This window comes from Lipotes vexillifer, unplaced genomic scaffold (genome assembly GCF_000442215.2).
Source record: "Lipotes vexillifer unplaced genomic scaffold, Lipotes_vexillifer_v1.1 scaffold712, whole genome shotgun sequence".
In the NCBI taxonomy this organism is placed as follows: domain Eukaryota; kingdom Metazoa; phylum Chordata; class Mammalia; order Artiodactyla; family Lipotidae; genus Lipotes; species Lipotes vexillifer.
Window position 1 is genome coordinate 958838 of NW_006775660.1, and position 25536 is coordinate 984373.

Sequence of the window (25536 nt, forward strand, 5' to 3'; positions counted from 1 at the left end):
TGTCCTTGTGTAACACAAAGGTCCCTGTGACCCACTTATGTACTTGGGACTGTGGCAGGGGTCAGGTAAGCCAGCAAACTGGGAAAGAAATGGGTCATTGACCCTTCTCTCAATAAGACTGGTGCTACAGTCGGAATGTTTGAGGTCCCTCAAAATTCCTATGTTGACAATCTAACAACCAAGGTAATATTACTAGAAGGTGGAGCTCTGGGGAAGATAATTAGGTCATGAGGCGACAGCCCTCATGAATGGAATTAGTCCCCTTATAAAGGAGACCCCAGAGAGCTCTGCAGTCCCTTCTGCCAGGTGAGGTTACAGCAAAAAGATGGCCATTTAGGAAGTGGGCTCTCACCAGAAACTGAATCTTCTGGTACCTTGATCTTGGACTTCCAGACTCCAGAACTATGAGAAATAAATTTCTGTTTTTTATAAGCCACCAGTCTATGGTATTTTATTATAGCTGTTGGAAGAAACTAAGACAATTGGCTTCATTTTAATTTGTTTTCTACATGGGCTACTGACCAAGCTTTCGTTTGAACAAAGGTTCTATAGCTAACAAAGACGGAAAACCCCTAATATTAAACATAATCTCTAGGAACATAGAGAGGTCCAGCATCTGTCCGTGGCAGACCCTGGGTCAGAAACCAATCTATAACTATAACGGGAGTGCTATTTGCAATAGTAATACACTGAGGGGAATAACTGGTAAATTTGTTTAGAGTTCTGGCTAATTTTCTGCTCAGTGACTCTTTTGCTCCCGTTTAGTAAAAATCTTTAAATACGCGCTTCATAATTCATTTGAAAGCAAAATTTGCCTACGAAGCCATGGTGGGTTCCTTTGGTCATCCATTCTCTGTGCCTTTGCTACGACAGGAAGACCCACATTGCGGCTAAAGGCATATTTTTTTATTTTTCACTTTAACTGACTTTAGGCACCATGTGGGTGCATTCTGGCTATGACTTTCTCCCTTCTGTTTCCAAACATAAGATACTAAATTCTAAAAAGTAAATAAATTAGAAATATGGTCTGAATTGCTGTAGCATCCCACTTGCCATTATAGGGCTTCAGCAAATGTCTATTTCTTTCTCCCATCTTCCACGGAGGGTTATCTGATTCCTCCATGAGTCTTGCTGGTATATGCACTGTCCATGTGTAGTCATTGGAGCAAACATGGTTCAGGTGAAATATTAGTATTCTAAAAAACATTCTGAAAACTACAAAATAAATAACGCTTTGGGCACTGTTTGGGAAAGTTTCTGCGGCAGACTGACAAATTCTACAATTTCTATAGCAGAGATGGAGAAATTCACTGATTCCAGTTCATGCTTAGTAAAGCATTCACAATGTCTTGCTGTGACATGCATAAACCCTCAAGTCACTCTGTCAGGGATCTGTAAGACTGTAGAGCAGAAAATCACAGCGCCCATGAAATACTGAAAAGGCAGACTTGTAGTCCTTCACACCCCCGCCCCCTGAGTTATTTGTTATTCCGACACAGAAGACCATGGAGCAAACCCCCTGCCCTGGGATCAGAGGGCACCCTCTGTTTTCTGGGACTGGTGTGCTGATCTGACAACATCTTTTGAAAGGTGCCCTCTGTTGACTTCTCCCTCCTTTCTTAGACAGCTTGGTCTTTGTACTTTTGCTTTCTAGCCGGGACACCTTGTGCTCACTTGCTCCTCTCAATCTTCGTGAACCACCTAGATTCTGATCCCATCCCTTTACGCCACCTAGAGTCTCCCTGACCTTGACCTCTAGAGAACTGTGTTTCCTGCCGGCGTTTGCCTCTCAACAAGGCTTCTGATTGAATCTTGTCCAGTCCCAGTGGTGTCCTTACCTAGGCTAATATTTATAACCACCTAACTAGAGTAAGAAACATGAAAACAAAATCATTTTCTTTATATGGCAGAAGGCTTGTATCTCTGTTGGCCTTGAAGAATGAGTGAATGTCTAACTGTATGAAAGGATAGTCACTGAAGTATCAGTGGACAGGGTGGACATACAGTCCACAACGGGATATCAAAGAGTAAAACAGAAAAACCTGATCATGGTGTGGTTAATGTTTTTTAACTCCACCTTCTGATTCTAGGATGTACACTGGGAACAGAGGGCTTGTGAACAAGGCAAGTTGTCCTCCCCATGAAAACTCTAGAAACTGTTTGCTTCCTGTAGAAGCTGGGGTAGTCTAAACACACCTCCCCAGGATTTTCGGGCAGGGCTGGGAGATGAAGGCTTTTGGCTTGATTCAGTACTTGAAGAATGAACTTGGATTCCTTCCAGATGGAGAGACTGAGAACACACTATAATTAATGTATTACTTGTTAAACAGAAGTGACTATCTTGATGTGGATTAGCTTAAGCTGTGGATCAGTAGGATGCAAGAGTGTCACGAAGTGACACAAGACTGGTAGAAGGAGAGACCTCACTCAGGATAACATTTCCTTATCCTGACTAAGGATGTCATCAATCCTCTTTCAGAGGAGAGAGTGTATAAATCCAAATACACTGGGTATGTGCTTATATATATATTTGTTGAAGTGAATAGTTTTGCAAACTATCTTCACTTCATAGGGTGATTATTAAGGGTTTATGCATGGAGGGTCTGCTTTCTAGGATGACAATAGTTTATATTTTTGAGCATGTGGAGGCTCTGCTTTAAGCACGTTACATGGACTAAGCCACAGACTCTTCAGAGTAACCATATGAGAGGAGTATTATTATTATCCCCATTTTATAGATGAACTTGAAATACTGAAAGCTTAAGTAGCTAGTGGAAGGTACGACAGCTAGTAAGGAGACGAAGCACAGTTTCACTGTAGGCAGTAAGCCTTCAGAACCTGCACCCTAAACCATTATACCACACTGCCTGTCATCACAGTCCTGAGTCTGAAGAGTTTCTGGTGGAAACATGGAGGATGTTAAATTGACAGTCCTCTATCTTCACTTAGTCTAGGACCTTGAACTCCAAGCCTTGGCTTTTGTAGGGATGTATGGGTTCAGCATTAATTGTAAATTAAGTTCATAAAACCTTTTTTTGGAATTATTGAGTACGGATGTAATTACTGTAATGACAGCAAATGCTGTAATTATGCCAAATGGCATCATTTGTGAAAATGTGGTGCATATAAGGAAATCACTAGATTGCATAATTGTAGCACCAGGATGAGGTTGCAAGATTCCTTGTTAAATTAGATAAAGATGTGTGTAACCACAGAGCACAGATTTAACTCTGATGGTGAAAGGAAGGAATTATTTAGAGTTTGGTCAAGATAAAACAAATTTCATTTTAAATATTTTTAAATACCTCTTTTCAAAGTCACATGCATCACTAAGTGGTTTAACTGGGCCCAAGTGAGACCAGTTTTCCCATCTGATATTCTCTGTGGACCAGATGAGCCGAACGCTAAATGAGGACATGCCTGGTTGGAATGTTCTGACAGCTCAGCCGCTCATCACCAGCTCCGGTTTCCTCATCTGTCTTTGAGAGGAACCTGGAGCTCAGGCATATTCCAGGGCTCAATAATATTTTATTTTCACTTGTCTTCAAATAATTTTAAAGCCATGTTATTTAATTAAGGCAGTTATTGCACTTGAAAAGTATGTAAAATTATATCTCCATTTCTAAAATGAGAAAATCAAGCAATTAAATATTCCCTCAGTAAAAGAAAAAAGGGAAGCAATTAACCCAAGAATTCCCTACTCACTGGCCAAACCAGGGGCCACTGCTGTCTGAGCTGCTTACTGTGAGCGGAATGAAAAGTAGGTGGAAGATGTGATCCTCTGAGATTTTTGTTTTGTTTTATTTTTGTTGTTACTTGAATCACTTTGCTAAGCTCTCTTCCAGTCATGAGTTTTAGCCATTCCAGTTAGGGTTGACTATTCTAACACACCATAGAACGGGATCCCAGAAAACCAGTCCCAGGTCTTGGGACTTGGATAATTACTAGTTTCAATCTAATGGCAAGTAAAGATCATCTCTAGCTGGGAAGGCAACTTGGCTAAATTTGCCTCACAAAAAGATTATTAAAATACCAGCCTCCTGGTACCTTAGCATCAAAACTTCAGGACAATTCATAAAGAAACTAGGCCCAGAGAGATTAGGTGATGGCAGAGTTCACCGGTTTCTGAAGATTCAGAAGCACCACTGTTTGTGTCTTTTTTTTTTTTTTTTTTTTTGCGGTACGCAGGCCTCTCACTGTTGTGGCCTCTCCCGTTGCCGAGCACAGGCTCCGGACGCACAGGCTCAGCGGCCATGGCTCACGGGCCCAGCCGCTCCGCGGCACGTGGGATCTTCCCCGACCGGGGCACGAACCCGTGTCCCCTGCATCGGTAGGCGGACTCTCAACCACTGCGCCACCAGGGAAGCCCCAGAAGCACCACTTTGAGTGATTGTCAGGTTTGGTAGGAAAAAAAAAAACTTTTTTCACATACATACACACACACACACACACACACACACACACACACACACACACACACATATTTAGCTCTGTGTACATTAAAAAGTAAATATAAATACACAAATATATATGCAGGTAAATTTCTTGTGGACCAGACTTAATTTGCAGTTCAAGACCTCTGGGCTTATAATTTGTACTGTTTTTAAAAATTCAATGTGATAAAAACGATCGTATTTCTGACAGGGGGTAAAACAAAGTTTTCTAAAGTATTTTCAGTACACCATACTGAATAGTGTTGATGCTCGTTTTGTAAAAATATTAAAAAACAGACAGAATTGTCTTTATAGGAAAGTAAGACAAGTTATTCTTACACAGAGGATTTGCTCTTTTGACATCACAAATCTCAGAGGAGGAAGAGATTTTGAGGTCACCCAATTCAAATCTTACTTAATGGAATTTTAATAATAACTAGCAATAAAGAAGTAGAATAATTTCAACTTACAGGCTTTGGAGTTTTCCATGGAGAAAAGAAACCTGTAATAAAGAAAACAATATTTGAACTTTGAAAATATATCCCACTACCACTTAACGGGTGGCATGATATTTAGATAACTGCAAGTTATTTTAAATCGGTTAATAGCAAACAACAACAACAAATTCTGCCTGGCTGCATAGTTTTTTTCAAGGGGGCCCAAATAATGTTATTGGAAGTATATTAATGATTCTAGGAATATTTCCTTATTTGGCCTGAAGCCCAGTGACAGTGAATAACTGTGTGGCAAACGACCACTTTACCAGAGCTAAGGCTGAGTGATCCTCAGGGATTTGTGTGGCACAGCCTTAGCGGGAGAGGGAGAGGGAGAAAGAATACAGATAGAAATTTAGATATTTAAAGGTTAATACCTTTGCTCAGTATAAGAAATAATTCTGCTTTATGTACCTGCTTTGTGTGGTTAAAAATCAATCAACAAGCCTTCATTAGTCCTAACTTTAAAAATAATGTATACACATATATTATGAATTAGATTCTATTATAATTGCTTATGGGCCTTTTCTCCCACCGAGATCTTCTCTAGAGCAGGTATCTATTTTATTATCCCTCTACCCTAGTGTTAGCCCAATGTTTTTCATGAAAAAGCAGCTCAAAATGTTTGTTAATTGACTGACTAATGTATCATCAAAGCCAGGCTTTTTTCAGCTTATTGAGCTCTTTCAATTATTACAAATGGTGCGACAATGGGACTGACTCTGTTGTGAACGACCTTTAAGATAATTAAAAGTGCAGATTAATTCCTTTTTCTTTTTTTCCCTTTATTGTTATTATTTTATCATATACTGACCCTAGCTAGCAAGCCAAAGCATGATCTAGCATACAAAACAAAATTACTTTCTTTTCATATCACCTTGTCCCTCTTTCAACGACGTCACTCATGTTAATGTTAGGTGGTGTCTGATAAAATGCCTAATAAAAAATGGAATGTTGAAAATATGCCACATAATGTTTACAACCTTTAAAAAACTGGGACTGGTACAAAATGGATTATGGTTTTCAACTATTCCCATTTATAGGAAATATCTGAAGAATCTAGACACAATTATCTAGATGTTAAAGCAACCCCACTCAGTTAGGGTGTAAATACTAACTGCACCTCAGCGCCAAGCTGTGAAGAGCTGATGCTGCATTTTATGAAAAGAGCGAAAGTATATAAATCCATTACGTTCCTCAGCTTTCCTTGAAACACAGAGCTAAATTTAACACTTAAGTATAACAACTATCTTACTAAAGGAGATGGGTAGAATTAGCTCACTTTCTCACACACTCTGTATGTATGTTCTTGTATCTCTTTCCAACTATTAAAAAAATTCTGTTCAATGTGTGGTTTGATTACAGTTTAATTACAAGGATTTAATCACATCCTTTTGCATAACAGCTGAGAGTAAAACTACAGATAAATACATTTCTCTCTTTGACTCATTCTGTAAAATGCCAATGAAAACAATTTGACCACTAAATAGAAAAGTGAAAAGCACTGTGACCTACTGGCCAATTAACGATTATTTTCACCGAAGGATAAAATTTATTTGCTGTTTTATGGAACTGCCGGCACAGTTCTTTTGAGAAAAGATGTCATTTACACATTCTCACAATGTCAAAACATTCAATTATTTCCTCTACTTTCTCTGTGTTCCTCCACTTTCTTCTTCTTGCAGTGCCAGAACGGATTTTGAATATTTGCCGCCTTACATTTGTTAGGTGCTGGGAGTTTCTTAGACTTACAGATGTATTGAAAATGGTTCCTTTTTATGGAGCTCTCATCTCCACATGGGGCATTATCTTACAAGATGATTATTCCTCCTATGGAAAATGTATAATCATCAGACCTCTCAGTAGTGATGGTGTCAGAACTAAAATGGCATAAAAGGGACATTAGTCAAGATCAGACAAGAAGAGAGGACCGTTTAATTTGACCACCTATCATCACAGGCACTTTGGCTTCCCCTTCTTTTGAGGCTGTTTGATTCATTCTGACCTCAGACCACTGGCACGACTCAGGACTTCTTCACTGCGCCCATTATGGCAGTTTCTGAAATACGTCTAATGATGAGCTGTGCCTAGGAGGCTTTGGTCTCTGAAGCAGTAGTTGCCCTTTCTGAGTCATTGTCCAAAAGAAGCTGCTTGCTTCAGAATAAGTAATTTTAGGTAGTAGAAATAGTATCAGGATAGATTTCCTTAAAAATAAATAACTTACGTGACAGAGCTTCTCTGGCAAAGTATCAATCATGCTATAAACATTTAAATGAAGATGAATAGAAAACATCTATTTTGGGTATACCCAATTTGGCTCAATTAATCGATAAAGTTTTCTCTATGATTAATCTCCAGTTTTCTGGTCAACTTCATTGGAAGAGCTACATAAACACTATAATAGTATGGGTCAAATTATTATATATTATAAATGTATGGTAACCTTTTGTAGGGTTTACCCCTCTAAGAAATCTAGTCTATTCCAATTAACATAAAAAAAACACCTAAAACAAAATAAAAACATTTAAATCCTTATTTCTGTAATTTTTCTCTTTCTGAAATCATTCTGGTTTGACGCAGATCACAGAAGACAGGCTTGGTGTGTTGAGACTATTACTTTTGGGTGTCTCACCACCTACCTTCACAGGGGCATAAGAATAGGGATATAGATAACTTTTTCTTAAGCCTTTCAGAGCTGATAGTCCTTTTTACAAAGCCAAGTTCATAAATAAGAGCTTTTTCTTCAAAATGCTAATAAAGCTTCCTTTATATTTCAGTTTATTTCTGGCCTTTATTTCACCTACTTCTACAGAAAGCAGAATATTACATTTCTCTTATGGAATTACAATTTCTTTATAATGACTTGACCTCTGTTTTCCATACTGCTCATTTATTGAAGTGTGCTTGTGTGTGTGTGTGTGTGTGTGTGTGTGTGTGTGTGTGTGTACAAATGCAAACATTTATTTAACCCTAACTCTGAGACAACAAAAGTGAAAGACCTCAAGATACAGTTTTAAGCTAACTGAAACATGAGTAGGGACATTTTTAAAAGGGAAGAGAAAAAAATGGGAAAAGCTAGATGCAGCCAATAAGGAAACTTTGATGCATTTAATATGAAGCACAAAACTGAATTAGATCTCTAAAATCTGTCTTCTTTAGAACAAGAAATAAAACTAAAATGTATTCTTAATTCCTCATGTAAAAGCACAAGGAGATGGACAGAGAAACAGAAACACTGCAAATAGCTTAGAGAAGAAATTCTGGTGCTTGAAAATGCAAGAGCAGAGAAGACAACACCAACTTCATACTGAAGTTTAAATTAAATTCTATATGTCAACTAAATACAATTTTTAATAAATTACAGGAATATGGTTACCAGATAAAATATAATACACTCAGTTAAATTTGAATTTCAGATGAGCAATGAACGATTTTGTAGTATGTCCTGTATACTGACTGCATGCGATATACATTTCATAGGACATACTTATACTAACAATTATTTGTTTATCTGCAATTCAATTTAACTGGGAAGTCTGTATTTTTATTTTTGCTAAATCTGAACACCCTGTATAGGGAACACTTTATATATGACCTGGGTAACCAGTTAAAAATAAAAACACAATAGTAATGTCTGCTGTAGGTAATATCCATTCAGTTAAGTAAAAACCAAAAAAAATTTAGTATTTCCTATTCTTGCACCCCGTCCAATGTTTTCTTGCTAGGAATCTTGCTTTGGGAGAAACCTGAGAACATTCTATGCATATCATTCGATTGTGTTGGTCACCTGTTCATTAGTTACAATGTTTGCCTAAGGTCTCACCTCACGTGATGCAAACTCTGTAGGGACAATGTCAGTGTCACAAAGGACCATTTCCAAATTGTGTGATGACTGGCTAGCAACACTGCCTTATCTGAAGGGGAAAGTTCCACAAAAGTGGCTTTTTTCAGAACGTACTTCTCCTGACACATGATACCCAAAATGAAAGAACATCAATATAGTCACTGCAGCTCTGAAGGGAGAGTCATTTGTGAGCTGCATTTGCATTTGTGAGTTGTTTGGTAAGAGTCTTATTTTTTGTTTGTTTGTCTTTTTAAACCATTATTCACAGGGCACATCACAAGATGACAAACTTTCTTAAAACCACCCCACTTCGAATAAGGGATCAAAGTACAATAAAGAACAACTTAACAGAGAATCCCAGCATGATATCTTCAATTTGGAATAACGTCAGGGCAACTTTTTGGGATTTCTAGTAATTTCCCCAAACAGGACTAAATCTTTCAATACGCCTCTGTATTCCGTTTGATATACTGAGTGAACTACCATTTGCAGAATGTGAAATGGTTTCTTCTTCACTGAAGTACTTGCTACAACATATGACTCTGACTTTGAAAACTATCATTAGTTTCATGTATTTTATAGAAAATTCTACAGTTACTACACATGATAGAGATCCAGAGGAAACACTTTCTATTTCTCTCTTTCTTTAAGCAACAGAAAAAGAGTAGGAACCTGTTTCAGTGAAGATGTTCATGACCTGAGTTATTAAAAGCTTTGTTCTATTTTGTTTGAAAAACAAGACACAACAATGTGAATATACTTAACACTACTGAACTGTTCACTTAAATATGGTTAACATGGCAAATTTTATGTTATGTATATTTTATCACAATTTAAAAAATGAAAAAGCAATAACAAAAGGAGGAAAAAGAAAGGGAGAACAAAAGTATGCACATACCACATGAATGTGAGGGAAAATAAAGAGAGAAAGTAAGAAAGAGAATTTTTTTTCACAGTCCCTGTGGCATCCTGCTGGAGGACAGGAAACTCACTTGGACACTCGCACAGACCCTTTCACCTCTTAAGTTATCCTTTCTTATAAAGGATTGTAAGCAATAAAGGGGATTCATGCTCCTACTACATCCTGAAAATATTTCAGGGACAGTGAGAAATACTTCCAGTATAGGAACTCTTTTTTTTAAAGTTTCCCAAAGAGGGGAAAAGCCCCAGGGTTTTAAAAATCTCCCGTTAAGGCTAATTTAAGGGAGAAAAATACCACTAATAAAGTTAATCTTTAATTTAAAGATCCTCCCATGTCCCCACAGCCTGGCAAATTTTCCATCAGAAATTCAGCCTTTGGTAAATGTAAGCCAGCAGGGTAACGAGCTAATTTCCATTAAAACTAGTTCAGTGTTATTCACTTTTTTCCCAGTTTTTGACTGATCACGTATTTCTTATTAAAATTCATTAAATGAGTTAAACCCTACAGTTCCTTTAGATAATTTGTTTAAGCTATTTCGAATCAGTAAAAGGGCAATTTTTCTTAATGAAGCTGACCTAGGCTAAGAAACGGCCTTCCCATTAAGATACTGCTAGTGGTACCCTAACCTCACATCACCATGTTTCAGCCAAGCAAAATACTCAATTTGCAAAGAAAATTTCAAATTAGTGGCCATCTTTGGCCTACAGAATCTCTTTTTATGTGGAGAGCTGAGGCTTTCTCTGCAATGTTTTAAAGATGGTCCTTTCTGCATCTTTTAAATAAAAGTGTTTTTCTTATAAACACTATAAAGCTGTTTTCAAATGGCCGTTTCCCCCCAAGGCTTTGTTCTTTATGGAGAGAGCAATCCGACCATTTCAAGTAATCCCAATGAGTGTCTAGAAAGGATAAGCCTGCACATGTTGTCTTCTGATAAATTCAGTTACATAAATGATATGTTCAAAATAAAGCAGGTCAGGTAGATGCCCTTGAATGGGAATAAAGGAACAGACTGGAAGAGGAAGAATTGTGTCAGGGAGGCTAAAACTCAGAGTGAGGTGAGGCTTGCTGAACATATTAGCAACTACAAAGGGCTTTTTCTTCACGTTCTGAACAAGACCAAGGGCAGTGAAGAGAGAAACCGCTCTGTGCCTATGGTGTGCTATAAACAGTTGGCAAAGGAAATGCGGAAGGATATCAGTCCTGCAAATAGAAAAGCCCAATTCTGAGAGTAATTTTTTTTTACAATAACGAAAGCATAGCACTGTTTTTTTTTTTTTGAGAAACCAATCTAGAAACATCTTTAAGTAATTTGAGATTAAACATCTTAAATTTAATCATTAAATTACATCAATATTAAATAAATATTTATTGAGTCGTGTGTGTCTCACAAGCACCACAGGTTCAACAGAGCAAAATGGAAGCTTTGGCCTTCCCTCCCACATCTCTTCTCGTGTGTTCCCTATTTTGGAAAATTTCACTTGCCTTTCCAAGTTTTAAAAACAGGAACCTGAAAGTCATTCTTAACCTCTCTCTCTCTGCCTCGCTTCCTTATCACCAAATTCTGTCTATTCTACCTCCAAAATCTATTGCAAATCCACTTCTCTCCATCTCCACAGACACCATCATAATCCACACTCACCATCATCTCCTGCTTCAACCGAAGCAAGAGCAAATTTGTGATGCCACAGAATCTGATCACGTTTAAAATCCTTCAATGGATTCCCACACATTTGTGATAAAACACAAAACCGCCAAGGCTTTATATAACTTTGTCCCTACATACTCCCCAGACACCTCATGGGTCATTCCCCTTCACTCACTGAACTTCCTTGAATAAACCAGGCTTTTCTACAGGGCCTTTGCACAAGCTCCTCTGTTTACCTACCCTTTTTATTAAAATTCAGTTGTTTTATTTTTTTAACATCTTTATTGGAGTATAATTGCTTTATGATGTTGTGTTAGTTTCTGCCGTATAACTACCTACCTCCCCTTTTTAACCCTTCACCAAACTATCTCTGACTCCTTCTTTATGTGTCAGCTTAAACACTACCTCCTCAGGGAAGATGGCCCTGACCTTTCATTTTAAATTGAAGTACTCCACTATAATTTTTCATTGCATCCTCTATTTTTACTATATATGGCACTCATCACTATTTATAAATATATTTATGAAATCATATTTATGTAATTGCATTTGTGAGATTATTAGTTTAATGCCCATCTCCCCAACTAAAGTATTAATTCCATTAGGGGAGAAATCATATCTATTTTGTTCACAATGTATTCCCAGTACTTAGCACAATGCTTTACACACAATAGATACTTCAATAGACATATGTGATGAATTAATAATAGAAGTGAAGAGTGAGGAGGGTAGCATGAAAGAGTCACAAGATACTAAGGAGATTGATGAGGCATGGTGATTTGCTGGGGGTGGAGGAGGGGTATAAAGGAGAAGATGAAATCCATGAAGACTTCTAACTTGGGAAGCTATATGGATAATGGTGTCATTAGCTAAGGTATGAAATATAGGAAAGAGGTTTCTTCGAATGGAGTCTAGAAAGTTGGGTAACAGGCAAAATGAGTTTGAGGTGCCTTTGGGAGTTTGGGTTCGTATGTAGCTGAAATACATTTTGAAGTTTGAACCAAAGTTAATTTGGGTTCAGGTGAAGACATGTAGTAGTTTGCTCTCTTTTCCGGTGCTCAGTAGGAGTGTCGTGATTAGAGATATGTCAGGTAAAACTTAAAACGATATACCAAATTTGCACAGCATGGGAAGAGAACTCCTCAGGGTATGTAGAATGAATGAATGTCTGGGAGCCAAGTAAACAGAAGGTTTCAAGAAGTAGTCAACAGAAATACTCATAAGATAAGACTTTAAGTGGTTTGTGGAACATGAGTGTCACAGGTGGCCTCAGTGGAAGCAGCTGATTGTTAGGACAGAGACAGAAATCAGATTTCAGGGGGTCTGAATGAATGGAAGGTGAGGAAGTGAAACTGAGAAGTGGCTATGAGGTAATAAAGCTGCCCATGAAGGGAAGATTTCTTTTAGGAGAAGCATACATTCAGATGAGAAGGTACCTGAACAGAGTCTGAAGATTCAGGAGAAAAGGGGATATAATTGGTGGAATTATTTCACGATGAGATGAGAGATGGGATCTAGAGTGCAAAGGGGAGCAATTAACCTTAATTAAGAGAGAAACAGCATCCAGTCCTTACCAAGAGGCTGGAGCAGGTCTATGAGGGAAACCTTCAGGGTCTACACCATGGGGCAGGGATGGGACTGAGTAGGAGAATTTACTCACAGTGGGTGAAAGTGGCAAAATCAGTGGGGGTTTGTAGGGGCTCTGGGTATGCAGGGAAACTGGAGGAGAGAACAAAAATAACCTGTGTCAAAATGTTTGGTTCAGAGGGATGAGACAAACATGCAAACAGAAAAATAATTTCTGAGACAGTATAGTGGAGAGGTTGTACACACAGAATATGGGGTAAAACTGACTTGGGCTCTAGTCCAAGCTCCACCTGCCACTAGTGACATCATCTCAGACATACTTGGGAGGGCGTGTATACCAGGACTAACTCCCAGGCTCTGAGTGAGACTGTGGATTTGCTCTGAGGCTCATGCCTGGGTGGCCATTCCCTGATCTAAGGCTCAGATTCCTTATCTGTAACAAAGTAAAGACAATAATACGATTACTGAAGGAGGAACTAAATAAAAATGCACTTTACATTTTACCAATTTAAAATGGTACACTGGAGAGGGCAGACAGCAGAAGCAAGAAGAACTACAATCCTGCAGCCTGTGGAACAAAAACCACATACACAGAACGATAGACAGGATGAAAAGACAGAGGGTGATAAGCAGATGAAGGAACAAGATAAAACCCCAGAAAAACAACTAAATGAAGGGAGATAGGCAACCTTCCAGAAAAAGACTTCAGAGTAATGATAGTGAAGATGATCCAGGACCTCAGAAAAAGAATGGAGGCAAAGATCTAGAAGATGCAAGAAATGTTTAACAAAGACCTAGAAGAATTAAAAACAAACAAACAGAGATGAACAATACAATATGTGAAATGAAAACAACACTAGAAGGAATCAATAGCAGAATAAGTGAGGCAGAAGAACAGATAAGTGACCTGGAAGACAGAATGGTGGAATTCACTGCCAAGGAATAGAATAAAGAAAAAAAGAATGAAAAGAAATGAACACAGCCTAAGAAACCTCTGGGACAACGTTAAACGTAACAACATTTGCATTACAGGGGTCCCAGAAAGAGAAGAGAGAGAGAGAAGACCCGAGAAAATAGTTGAAGAGATTATAGTCAAAAACTTTCCTAACATGGGAAAGGAAATAGCCACCCAAGTCCAGGATGCATAGGGAGTCCCAGGTAGGATAAACCCAAGGAGAAACATGTCAAGACACACAGTAATCAAACTGACAAAAATTCAAGACAAAGAAAAATTATTGAAAGCAACAAGGGGAAAACGACAAATAACATACAAGGGAACTCCCATAAGGTTAACAGCTGATTTCTAAGCAGAAACTCTACAAGTCAGAAGGGAGTTGCATGACATATTTAAAGTGATGAAAGGGAAGAAACTACAACGAAGATTACTCTACCCAGCAAGGATCTCATTCAGAATCAACAGAGAAATCAAAAGCTTTACAGACAAGCAAAAGCTAAGAGAATTCAGCACCACCAAACCAGTTCTACAACAAATGCTAAAGGAACTTCTCTAAGTGGGAAACACAAGAGAAGAAAAGGACCTACAAAAACGAATCCATACCAATTAAGAAAATGGTAATGGAACATACATATCGATAATTACCTTAAACGTGAATGGATTAAATGCTCCAGCCAAAAGACACAGGCTCACTGAATGGATACAAAAACAAGACCCATATATATGCGGTCTACAAGAGACCCACTTCAGACCTAGGGACACATAAAGACTGAAAGTGAGGGGATGGAAAAAGATATTCCATGAAAACGGAAATCAAAAGAAAGCTGGAGGAGCAATACTCATATCAGATAAAATAGACTTTAAAATAAAGAATGTTACAGGAGACAAGGAAGGACACTACATAATGATCAAGGGATCAATCCAAGAAGAAGATATAACAATTATAAACATACATGCACACAACATAGGAGCACCTTAAAACATAAGGCAACTACTAACAGCTATAAAAGAGGAAATTGACAGTAACACAATAATAGTGGGGGACTTCAACATCTCACTTAGACCAATGGAGAGATCATCCAAACAGAAAATTAATAAGGAAACACAAGCTTTAAATAACACAATAGACCAGATAGATTTAATTGATATTTACAGGACATTCCATCCAAAAACAGCAGATTACACTTTTTTCTCAAGTGTGCACGGAACATTCTCCAGGATAGATCACATCTGGGGTCATAAATCAAGGCTTGGTAAATTTAAGAAAACTGAAATCGTATCAAGTATCTTTTCCGACCACAACGCTATGAGACTAGGTATCAATTACAGGAAAAAATCTGTAAAAAATACAAACACATGGAGGCTAAACAATACGCTACTAAATAACCAAGAGATCACTGAAGAAATCAAAGTGGAAATCAAATAATACTTAGAGACAAACTACAATGGAAACATGACAATCCAAAACCTATGGGATGCAGCAAAAGCAGTGCTAAGTGGGAAGTTTATACGAATACAAGCCTACCTCAAGAAACAAGAAAAATCTCAAATAACAATCTAACCTTACACCTAAAGGAATTAGATAAAGAAGAACAAACAAAACCCAAAGTTAGTAGAAGGAAAGAAATCGTAATGATTAGAGCATAAATAAATGAAATAGAAACAAAGAAAACAATAGCAAATATCAATAAAACTAAAAGCTGTTCTTTGAGAAGATAAACAAAATTGATAAACCATTAGCCAGACTCATCAAGAAAAAGAGGGAGAGGACTCAAATCAATAAAATTAGAAATGAAAAAGGAGAAGTTACAACAGACACTGCAGAAATACAAAGCATCCTAAGAGACTACTACCAGCAACTCTATGCCGATAAAATCGACAACCTGGAAGAAATGGACAAATTCTTAGAAGTGTATAACCTTCCAAGACTGAACCAGGAAGAAATAGAAAATATGAACAGACCAATCACAAGGAATGAAATTGAAACTGTGATTAAAAATCTTTCAACAAACAGAAGTCCAGGACCAGATGGCTCCACAGGTGAATACCATCAAACATTTAGACAAGAGCTAACACTTGTCCTTCTCAAAGTCTTTCAAAAAGCTGCAGAGGAAGGAACACTCCCAAACTCATTCTATGAGGCCACCAACACCCTGATACCAAAACCAGACAAAGATACTACAAAAAAAGAAAATTACAGACCAATATCAATGATGAAGATAGATGCAACAATCCTCAACAAAATACTAGCAAACAGAATCCAAAAACACATTAAAAGGATCATACACCATGATCAAGTGGGACTTATCCCAGGAATGCAAGAATTCTTCAATATATGCAAATCAATCAATGTGATACACCATATTAACTAATTGAAAGAGAAAAACCATATGATCATCTCAATAGATGCAGAAAAAGCTTTCGACAAAATTGAACACCCATTTATGATAAAAGCTCACCAGAAAGTTGGCATAGAGGGATCCTACCTCAACATAATAAAGGGCATATATGACAAACCCACAGCAAACATCATTCTCAATGGGGAAAAACTGAAAGCATTTCCTCTAAGATCAGGAACAAGACAAGGATGTCCACTCTTGCCACTATTATTCAACATAGTTTTGGAAGTCCTAGCCATGGCAATCAGAGAAGAAAAAGACATAAAAGGAATACAAATTGGAAAAGAAGAAGTAAAACTGTCACTGTTTGCAGATGGCATGATACTATACATAGAGAATCCTAAAGATGCCACCAGAAAACTGCTAGAGCTAATCAATGAATTTGGTAAAGTTGCAGGATACAAAATTGATGCACAGAAATCTCTTGCATTCATATACACTAATGATGAAAAATCTGAAGGAGAAACTAAGGAAACATTGCCATTTACCACTGCAACAAAAAGAATAAAATACCTAGGAATAAACCTACCTAGGGAGACAAAAAACCTGTATGCAGAAAACTACAGGACACTGATGAAAGAAATTGAAAATGATTCAAACAGATGGAGAGATATACCATGCTCTTGGATTGGAAGAATCAATATTCTAAAAATGACTATACTACCCAAAGCAATCTACAGATTCAATGCAATCCCTAGCAAATTACCAACGGCATTTTTTTTAACGGAACTAGAAAAAAAAAATCTTAAAATATGTATGGAGACACAAAAGACCCTGAATAGCCAAAGCAGTCTTGAGGGAAACAAACAGAGCTGGAGGAATCAGACTCCCTGACTTCAGACTATACTACAAAGCTACAGTAATCAAGACAGTATGGTACTGGCACAAAAACAGAAATATAGATCAATGGAACAGGATAGAAAGCCCAGAGATAAACCCATGCACCTATAGTCAACTAATCTATGACAAAGGAGGCTAGGATACACAATGGAGAAAAGACGGTCTCTTAAATAAGCAGTACTGGGAAAACTGGACAGCTACATGTAAAAGAATGAAATTAGAGCACTCCCTAACACCGTACACAAAAATAAACTCAAAATGGATTTGAGACCTAAATGTAAGACTGGACACTATAAAACTCTTAGAGGAAAACACAGGAAGAACACTCTTTGACATAAATCACACCAAGATCTTTCTTGATCCACCTCCTAGAGTAATGGAAATAAAACCAAAAATAAACAAATGGGACCTAATGAAACTTAAAAGCTTTTGCACAGCCAAGGAAACCATAAACAAGACAACAAGACAACGCTTAGAATGGCAGAAAATATTCGGTAATGAATCAATGGACAAAGGATTAATCTCCAAAATATATAAATAGCTCACGCAGCTCGATATTAAAAAAAACAAAGAACTCAATCAAAAAACGGGCAAAAGACCTAAAGAGGCACTTCTTCAAAGAAGACATACAGATGGCCAAGAAGTGCATGAAAAGCTGCTCAACATCATCAATTATTAGAGAAATGAAAATCAAAACTACAAGTAGGTATCACCTCACACTAGTTAGAATGGGCATCATCAGAAAATCTACAAACAACAAATGCTGGAGAGGGTGTGGAGAAAAGGGAACACTCTTGCACTGCTGGTGGGAATGTAAATTGATACAGTCACTACGGAGAACAGTATGGAGGGTTCCATAAACAACTAAAAATAGAATTACCATATGACCCAGCAATCCCCCTACTGGGCGTATACCCAGAGAAAACCATAATTCAAAAAGACACGTGCACCCCCATGTTCATTGCAGCACTATTTACGAATAGCCAGGACATGAAAGCAACCTAAATGCCCATCTCCAGATGAATGGATAAAGAAGATGTGGTACATATATACAATGGAATATTACTCAGCCATAAAAAGGAACGAAATTGGGTCATTTGTAGAGACGTGGATGGATCTAGAGACTGCCATACAGAGTGAAGTAAGTCAGAAAGAGAAAACAAATATCATATATTAATGCATATATGTGGGATGTAGAAAAATGGTACAGACGAACCAGTCTGCAGGGCAGAAATAGAGACACAGATATAGAAAACAAACATATGGACACCAAGGGTGGGAAGTGGCTGGGGGATGGTCATGGTGTGATGAACTGGGAGACTGGAATTGACATGTATACACTAATATGTATAAAATGGATAACTAATAAGAACCTGCTGTATAAAAAAACAAAATAAAATTTAAAATAAATAAAATGGTACACTCTTCCATTTAATGGCTTTGATGCATCTGGAATTCTTTTTCTACAAAATAGAAGTCTGCGTTTTCAGAACGGTATTCGACAATTTATTGTCACAACAGATACATTTATTTTCTTCTCTTAGCTGTTGTAGGTTTTTAAAGTTTTTTTAAATTTATTTTTTCTGTTTTAAGCTTTGTTTTAAGGTCGTTTAAGATGCCCTTTAAGTTCTTTTAAGCTCCCTTTTGCTATATGGAGTATAGCTTGTTTTGATTTGCTTTGCTTTGCTAAACAAAGCAAATAATTATTTTCATCCCATTAGGATTTTCCATTAAGTTCCTTCTATCCTGGTTAGAGGAGTAAGGTAGCCCACTTTAATCTCACTCAACAGTCTCTGTGATCCACTAACAACTGTACCCCCAGTTTACAATGATTATATCATAATTTTTTAAACGAATTGTTTCTAACTTTGCATTTTCCTGTAACTATTTATACAATAATTACTCAGATTAACCAACTAACCTGGTTTTAATGCTCACCATTTCCTTTACCCAGCGTTCAGTAAGATATTCTGTGAGAACTGTTCCACACGTAGATGTATTTTTGATGTATTTGTGGGAGGAGGTTAGTTTCATGTCCTTCTCTTCTGCCATCTTGATTCCTCCTCCCACAATTCCTTTTATACTATTATTTCCCCATTTGGGGTTTTGAACTTTGGTTCTCTGTTAGTTTATGTACTCAAATTTTTCAGAAACAGCATATGTTGGATGTTGTAAGTAGAATAGTGGCCTCCTAAAGAGGTCTCTAATCTTCAAAACCAGTACATATATTACCTCACACGGCTAGAGGGATTTTGCAGATGTGTTTGATGTTAAGGATCTTGAGATAAGGATAGCATTTGAGATCATCCAGGTGGGCCCAATCCAACCACATAAATTCTTAAAAGTGGAGAACCTTTCCTGGCTGCAGATAGACAGAGATGGCAACTTGCCATTGCTGGCTTTGAAAATGGAGGAAAAAGGCCACAAGTTGTGGCTAGTTCCAGAAACTGGAAAAGGCAAAGAAATGGATTCGCCTCTAGAGGCTCCGGAAAAGAATGCTGCTGTGCTGACGTGTTGATTTTAGCCAGTGAGACCCGTGTTGGGTTTCTGATCCACAGTGCTGGAAGATAGTAAGTCTGTGTCGTTTTAAGCCATGAAAGTTGTAGTAATTTATTATAGCAGCAATAGAAAACCTAAATACATGGTAACTTTTCTAAGCACTTGCATATGAATTCTAGTTTCATTAATAAATTCTTAGGTCGCAAGTTCTTTCTTTCAAAGATTGTGGGATTTTTCTATTGTCCTCTGACATTTTGCAATGTTGAGGACAAGCCTGGATCCACTCAATTTCTGTTGATTTGCAAGAACCTTTTCCTTCCCTGAATAATGGTGAACTATTTTTTCTATCCTTTAAAATGCCTTGCAAATTTCTATAATGTGCCTGAGTGTGAATTTGTTTTAGTGAAGTATTTCCTGGAATATAGTGACTGCACCTGCTTCAGGCTTTCTCTGAAGTCTTTCTACTCAAGATGGGGTGTGAGGACCTGCAGCAACAGCTTCGCTTGGGAACTTGATAGGAATCCAGAACCTCAGACTCCAGACCAACTGAATCAAATCTGTCATTTAATGAGACACCCTCCCCGCCGCGAGGTGATTCACACGCACATTTGAGAAGTACTGCTCAAAGAATATTCCATTATTTGTAGATTTCATCTTGACTTTTCCTTTTTCTTAGTTTCTCTTTAATTTCTTTTTCTCTTATTTGTCCAACAATAGTTATCAAAAGTATGCTATGCCTCTCTGTCTCTTCCAAGGGGCTATAATCGAAGCTCCTGGTTCACACTTCACTTCCTTTCCTCCTCCCATGGTTACTCGGACCTGCCCTCCTCTGCACCTTGCTTGGCCTCATGTTTGAGACTCTATATCAAGAACAGTAATACTGGTAGAAGAGTGTTGTGCATGTGATTGCTGTTGAGATGGAATAAAGCTGGAAACCTGCTGCTCTGTAACTGTGAAACTCTTCAAGTGGGTCTCTACACTATTAATTGCTTGCAGTAACCGTTCTACTTGTTACTGATTCTAATGAACATCTTAATTTTCTGAGGTAACTTCAACCCCCAGATGTGTTTATTATGGCCTTTTTACTTCGTCAGGCATCACCTTGCTTGGTTTTTGCATTTCAGCCTGCTCTGCCCATTTCTGTTTTTTCGAATGTTACATCTTCTAACATCTGAGGATTCCAAGCATGTTTTCTCAGTTTCTTCTGTGGCCTGCAGTAAATCTACTTCAGTGTCATGATCCTCCTCCTGATCTTCAAGGCTAATTATAATTATCCCCTTCTTACATGCTGAGCTTTTTGTTGTATGTTCCATGCTGGGCTTTACATTTTTGTTTTTGTAAAGGGAAAATTTTTCCAGATTCAGGCTCATGGCCTCCACTGCTGCTCACTCAATTGTGTGAAATAATGCCCATTTTGGATTTCATACAACAGTGAACACATGTGCACAGCTTGTAGCCAGAATTCCACTGGCAAGGGTGTCACTTAGCTTTGCTGGACCGTGGGGAGCCTTCTCTCTGACACAAGTTCCTAATTTTGTTTGCTTGGTTTGATGAGAAACATTTGTGTTGTAAAACGTTTCGAGATGGTCTCTACATACTACCCTGAAGGCTTCGTATAGTTCTGCGTCTGTCTTTGGTACTTAATGTAATTGCACCACTGCTCCAAGAGGCAAGTGTTCATCACCCTTGCCTCTCTACTTTCTGCTATGCTGTGCTCTGGGATTTGAGACTTCAGAACTGGTTGAAAGAGAGTAGTGGGGAAATGAGTGACTATTTATCAGAGAAGAGGTTTAAGCACAACTAAGCAGTACCTGAGCAGTCTTATAAATGCTAGAATCTGTGAATCCCTGACATTTTCTTTTCTATGTATCTGTGGCACTTTACTGAGTAATTTGGAGAAAGCATACAGAAGATTCCTTGGCCTGATGTCATCTTACATAGAACTTCTTATAAAGAACAATTTTATTTCTATTTGTCTATATGTTGTATAGATAAATATAACGTATATTATCTATTTATGTTATTTATTTATATATTGCTATTTATAAACTAAGGTCTGAAATATAGGCAGAACTGATGTTTATCTCCTATTTCAACTAACTTAACCAGCTAAGGCTTGATCTTCATTTAGGGTTCTGGTATCCCTGATTAGCATCACTTAAGTACTGCAGGTGGATAGTACAAGTAGGATTGCCCTTGGAATGTATTTTTCAATCAATCACAAAACAGATAAAATTTTTGTTTGCTTTGTGGTGGGAATTCATGGTGCAGTTGAGTTTGTTTCTTTCTCTCCCCCTCCCACGCCATTCTTATCCCCCAGGTTCTCCTGTGGGACTTTGCATAGAGGGACTTCATTGACTGCAGTTTGTGAATCAATGTTTTACATAACATGAAGGCAAAAGATGCCATTTTAGTTCGGGTTCTTCCAAAAGCAGACCCTGGCATGAGGACTTGGGTGACCGTAGGAAGCAGAAATGAAGACTGAGGAAAGTGAATCAGGGAAGTGAAATACTAAGGAGCGGATAATCACTGTGAGCACCTGGGACTTCCCATGTGGATCTTCTGAGAAGGCTCGGGGAGCATACACCAGAACTTTCCTCCTGTGGAATGGCGAGGTCAGGGCCTTCATGTTCTGACTCGCCTCTCCCGCTGGGGAAAGGGATTGCTCCTCACTGAGTGTTGCTTTCCCAGTGTTAACTTTCCCACTTTTGTGGGCTGTCCCTGCTGAAGGCTGAGGAAGCACCTGTAGTGCCCCAGAAATTTCTGCGGCAGAGAGAATAAGAGATGCCGGTGCTTGAGGCAGGACTGTCAGTTGACTGGAAACATCCACAACTGCCTGTGAGCTCAGGTGAGCTAAGACAAGGAACAGCAGATCTCGTTGATGAAAATCGGAGAACCTTATCTGTGGTGGCAGGAAAACCTAAATAAATATGCCCTTAGACTAATTATTTTTGGGGGAACAGAGGATTTACACAGCGTTAACATGGGGATGACAAATGAGTTCCAACTCTCATGCCCGATCTGATCAACTGGCTGCCTACAGAGTTGGGCTGAGGAGGATTCTCAACAGCCTCAGTAGGAAATCAAACCTTTATCAATGAGCATCCCAGACATGGAAATGGGAGGATGGAGGGTGGCATGTGAGCCTGTGGGCCATGTATTTGCCACCCTGCTTTACAGTGGAGACTCTTTTTATTAATACCAGCGCTGAACGAGATTTCCTAAATGAAGTACAATTCTTTCACAGATTTGCCCTTTCAAAATGCACGGCATGTGGACTGCCTTTGGTTAATGGGAGAATTCTCCAATTAACATTATGAATAAGACTGGGATAAACTTCAAAGGCACAGCAGTTATAGGCATTAGCTTTGTCATTCTGCTACATATTTCAAGTAAACATGCTAATTTTTCTCACTGATACATAAAAAATGAAATAGTCATAGTATTAACTGGAAAATACAAAAGGGATCAAAGGCAGACAGTGGTCAATAGCGTCAGTGCTTGGTCATAGTGTCGATGTTCAGGCAAGTGTAATTTGGGGGGTGGTGGTGAGAATAAGTTCTCTTAGCAAATTTCATTACACAGTACAGTGTTAACAACTATGGATGTGTTAATTAACTAGATGCAAGAAACCTTTTCACAATATCAAATCACCATGATATATAATTTCATTTGTCAATTATACCTCAATAAAACGGGAAAAAAAAAAGCCTTGGAGGAAAATAGTCATTACATCAAGTGGGGAAAAAAGTGTAATTCATCTGTCATAATGTCTTGATGAGGAAAATATCACCATTTACCCTGGGACATGATTCGAACTGTTGATTCAAAGAATAAGTATGATATTAAATACATCTCAGCTTACACCACTGCAATTCAACTTGATTTCAAGTCCTGTGGTTATTCCTAAATATTCCTCAATTCTCACCTCCAATGATGCATCTGAGTCCAAACTACCATTAAGTCACTGCTGCCAATCTCCTTTCACTTGGTTTGGTTACACACAATGTAGTCACAGTAATCTTTTTCAGAGCCTAAATCCTATCATGTTGCTCCCATACTTAAAACTCTGTAATCAACTTGCTGGCGCTGGAAAGAACAAAGTGAAAATCCAGTATAGAGCCTGTCTGTTTCCCAACCATCTTTCTAGACTTGCCTTGCTCTGGACTCTCACCTGCTTTGCTTTCTCTACTTTACTGTCAGAGACCTTCTTTTAGTCCCTAAGACCGTCCAGGCTCCCTCTCACCATGAGGTATTTGAACCTGCTTCCCTACCCTCAGCACTTGGTTTACCCCTGTTTATTGTTTAGATCTTGTTTCCAGGGTCCCTTCTTAGGCAAGGCATCCTGGACCTCTCTAAGCCACATCCCGTTAACTAGAGGCTCTCAGCTCCATGAACCTCTCAACACTCCTCTTTCCTCCCATTTCCACGGCCAAGATCACTAATTGGTAAGAATATAGCTTCTTGTGATAACTCTCTCTCCCCCAGGCGTTTAAAATTCCCCTGATGGCAGGGGTCATATCTGTATTTTTGTTCCTTCTTGATTCTCCAGTTCCTAGCACAGTAACTAGCATATAGCAGGTGGTCACTAGGTATTTGGTGAATTAATTTAAAAAAATGTCAAAGTACATTTTTACTAATACTAAAACAATTTAATTTCTGAGAGAAATCTTATTTCTTTAGCAGTTTATCATTTAAATGGTAGTTTGGGGTATACTGTCATATATTCCTTATGAAATCCCTGTGAAGAAGACAGGAAGGAATGATTACAAGCATCGTACAGACAACACACGTTCTGATGGTGTCCTGCCTACAGGCATGCAAGAGGGAGGTGGCAGAACCAAGACTCACCCACATCCTCTCTGACTCCAAGTCTAGAGTTTTTTCCAACAGTCTGTCATAGCACAATGACAGATTATTATGCAATTAGTAGACTAGTTAATTGCTATGATCTTGTCCTAAAGATCTTCTAGATCAGCAAGTAGACTTGCAACATCTATTTGGGCATTACTTCTTGGTTTTACAGTCAATGGGACAGAAACGACCAGCAGCAGTGACCACCTGAGGATGCATGACACTGGGGGGCTATAGGAATGGAGGAAGAGTTACTAGGTACATCATGACCTAGTACGTATTTATTTGCACCTTAGAGACACCACCAGAAGGGGCATCACCCCCAAGGTGCCGTTCTGCTTAGGAAAGAAAGTTAACTCAATTAGAGACCCTGTGAAGTCCCACATGGGTAGGCTGGAATAACTGGAAAGGGCAGGAGAGACAAAGACATCTGGAACTGAAGAAGCTAGATGTGCTGGGCAGAGAACAAAGCCCTTCACAACTCTAAAGTTATCATCCTATTTCAGAGATGACAGAATGAAAGGAAGACTCTCGCGCCGTCAGCAGTTGCCATGCTTGGGCCCTGACACCTGTATTATAAGTTGATAGCATGTTGGAGCCAGAGGGGACTCTCCAGCCACCTGATTTCTCATTTCCCAGATGTGGACACTGAGTGTGTCTCACCGAATCATCACCTGACTTAACCGCTAGATGTGCCTGAGCATCAGAAGTGACACAGATCTTTCCGAGAAGGGGGTAAATCAGCTCTTAAACTCTCCTCTCAATAGTTGACCTCTAAGCTAAATAAAACCATGATTTGCTTTGATTTTAATCTTAAGGAAATTAGTGAAGACAGGGGCCACATTTTGCACTGGCAAGACTACCTTTATTTCTAAGAATTAATTCTTAGTGCTCCCACGATAAATACTTTTCAGTTGAATAGAATTCCATTCAGTTGTCAGCTTATTTTTGAGTAATTTCCCATTATCTTTAAGTCACTTTAAAAAGAGATACCTACAAAAGATGGAAGCTTTCAGGTTTCTAACGACCTCACTATCTAAAGATACACAGGGTTTGAAAGAGTG

At 38.4% G+C, this 25536-nt stretch overlaps 1 protein-coding gene across 1 annotated transcript in view; it reads right to left on the reverse strand.

The window, feature by feature from the left end:
- The window catches only part of MAGI2 (membrane associated guanylate kinase, WW and PDZ domain containing 2), a 353905-nt gene that overhangs the window by 178813 nt on the left and 149556 nt on the right, over positions 1 to 25536 (reverse strand). Inside the window, exon 5 of the mRNA XM_007450095.1 lies at positions 4904 to 4935. Within this exon, the coding sequence (XP_007450157.1) occupies positions 4904 to 4935 (32 nt within the window). The remainder of the gene's footprint in view (positions 1 to 4903; positions 4936 to 25536) is intronic.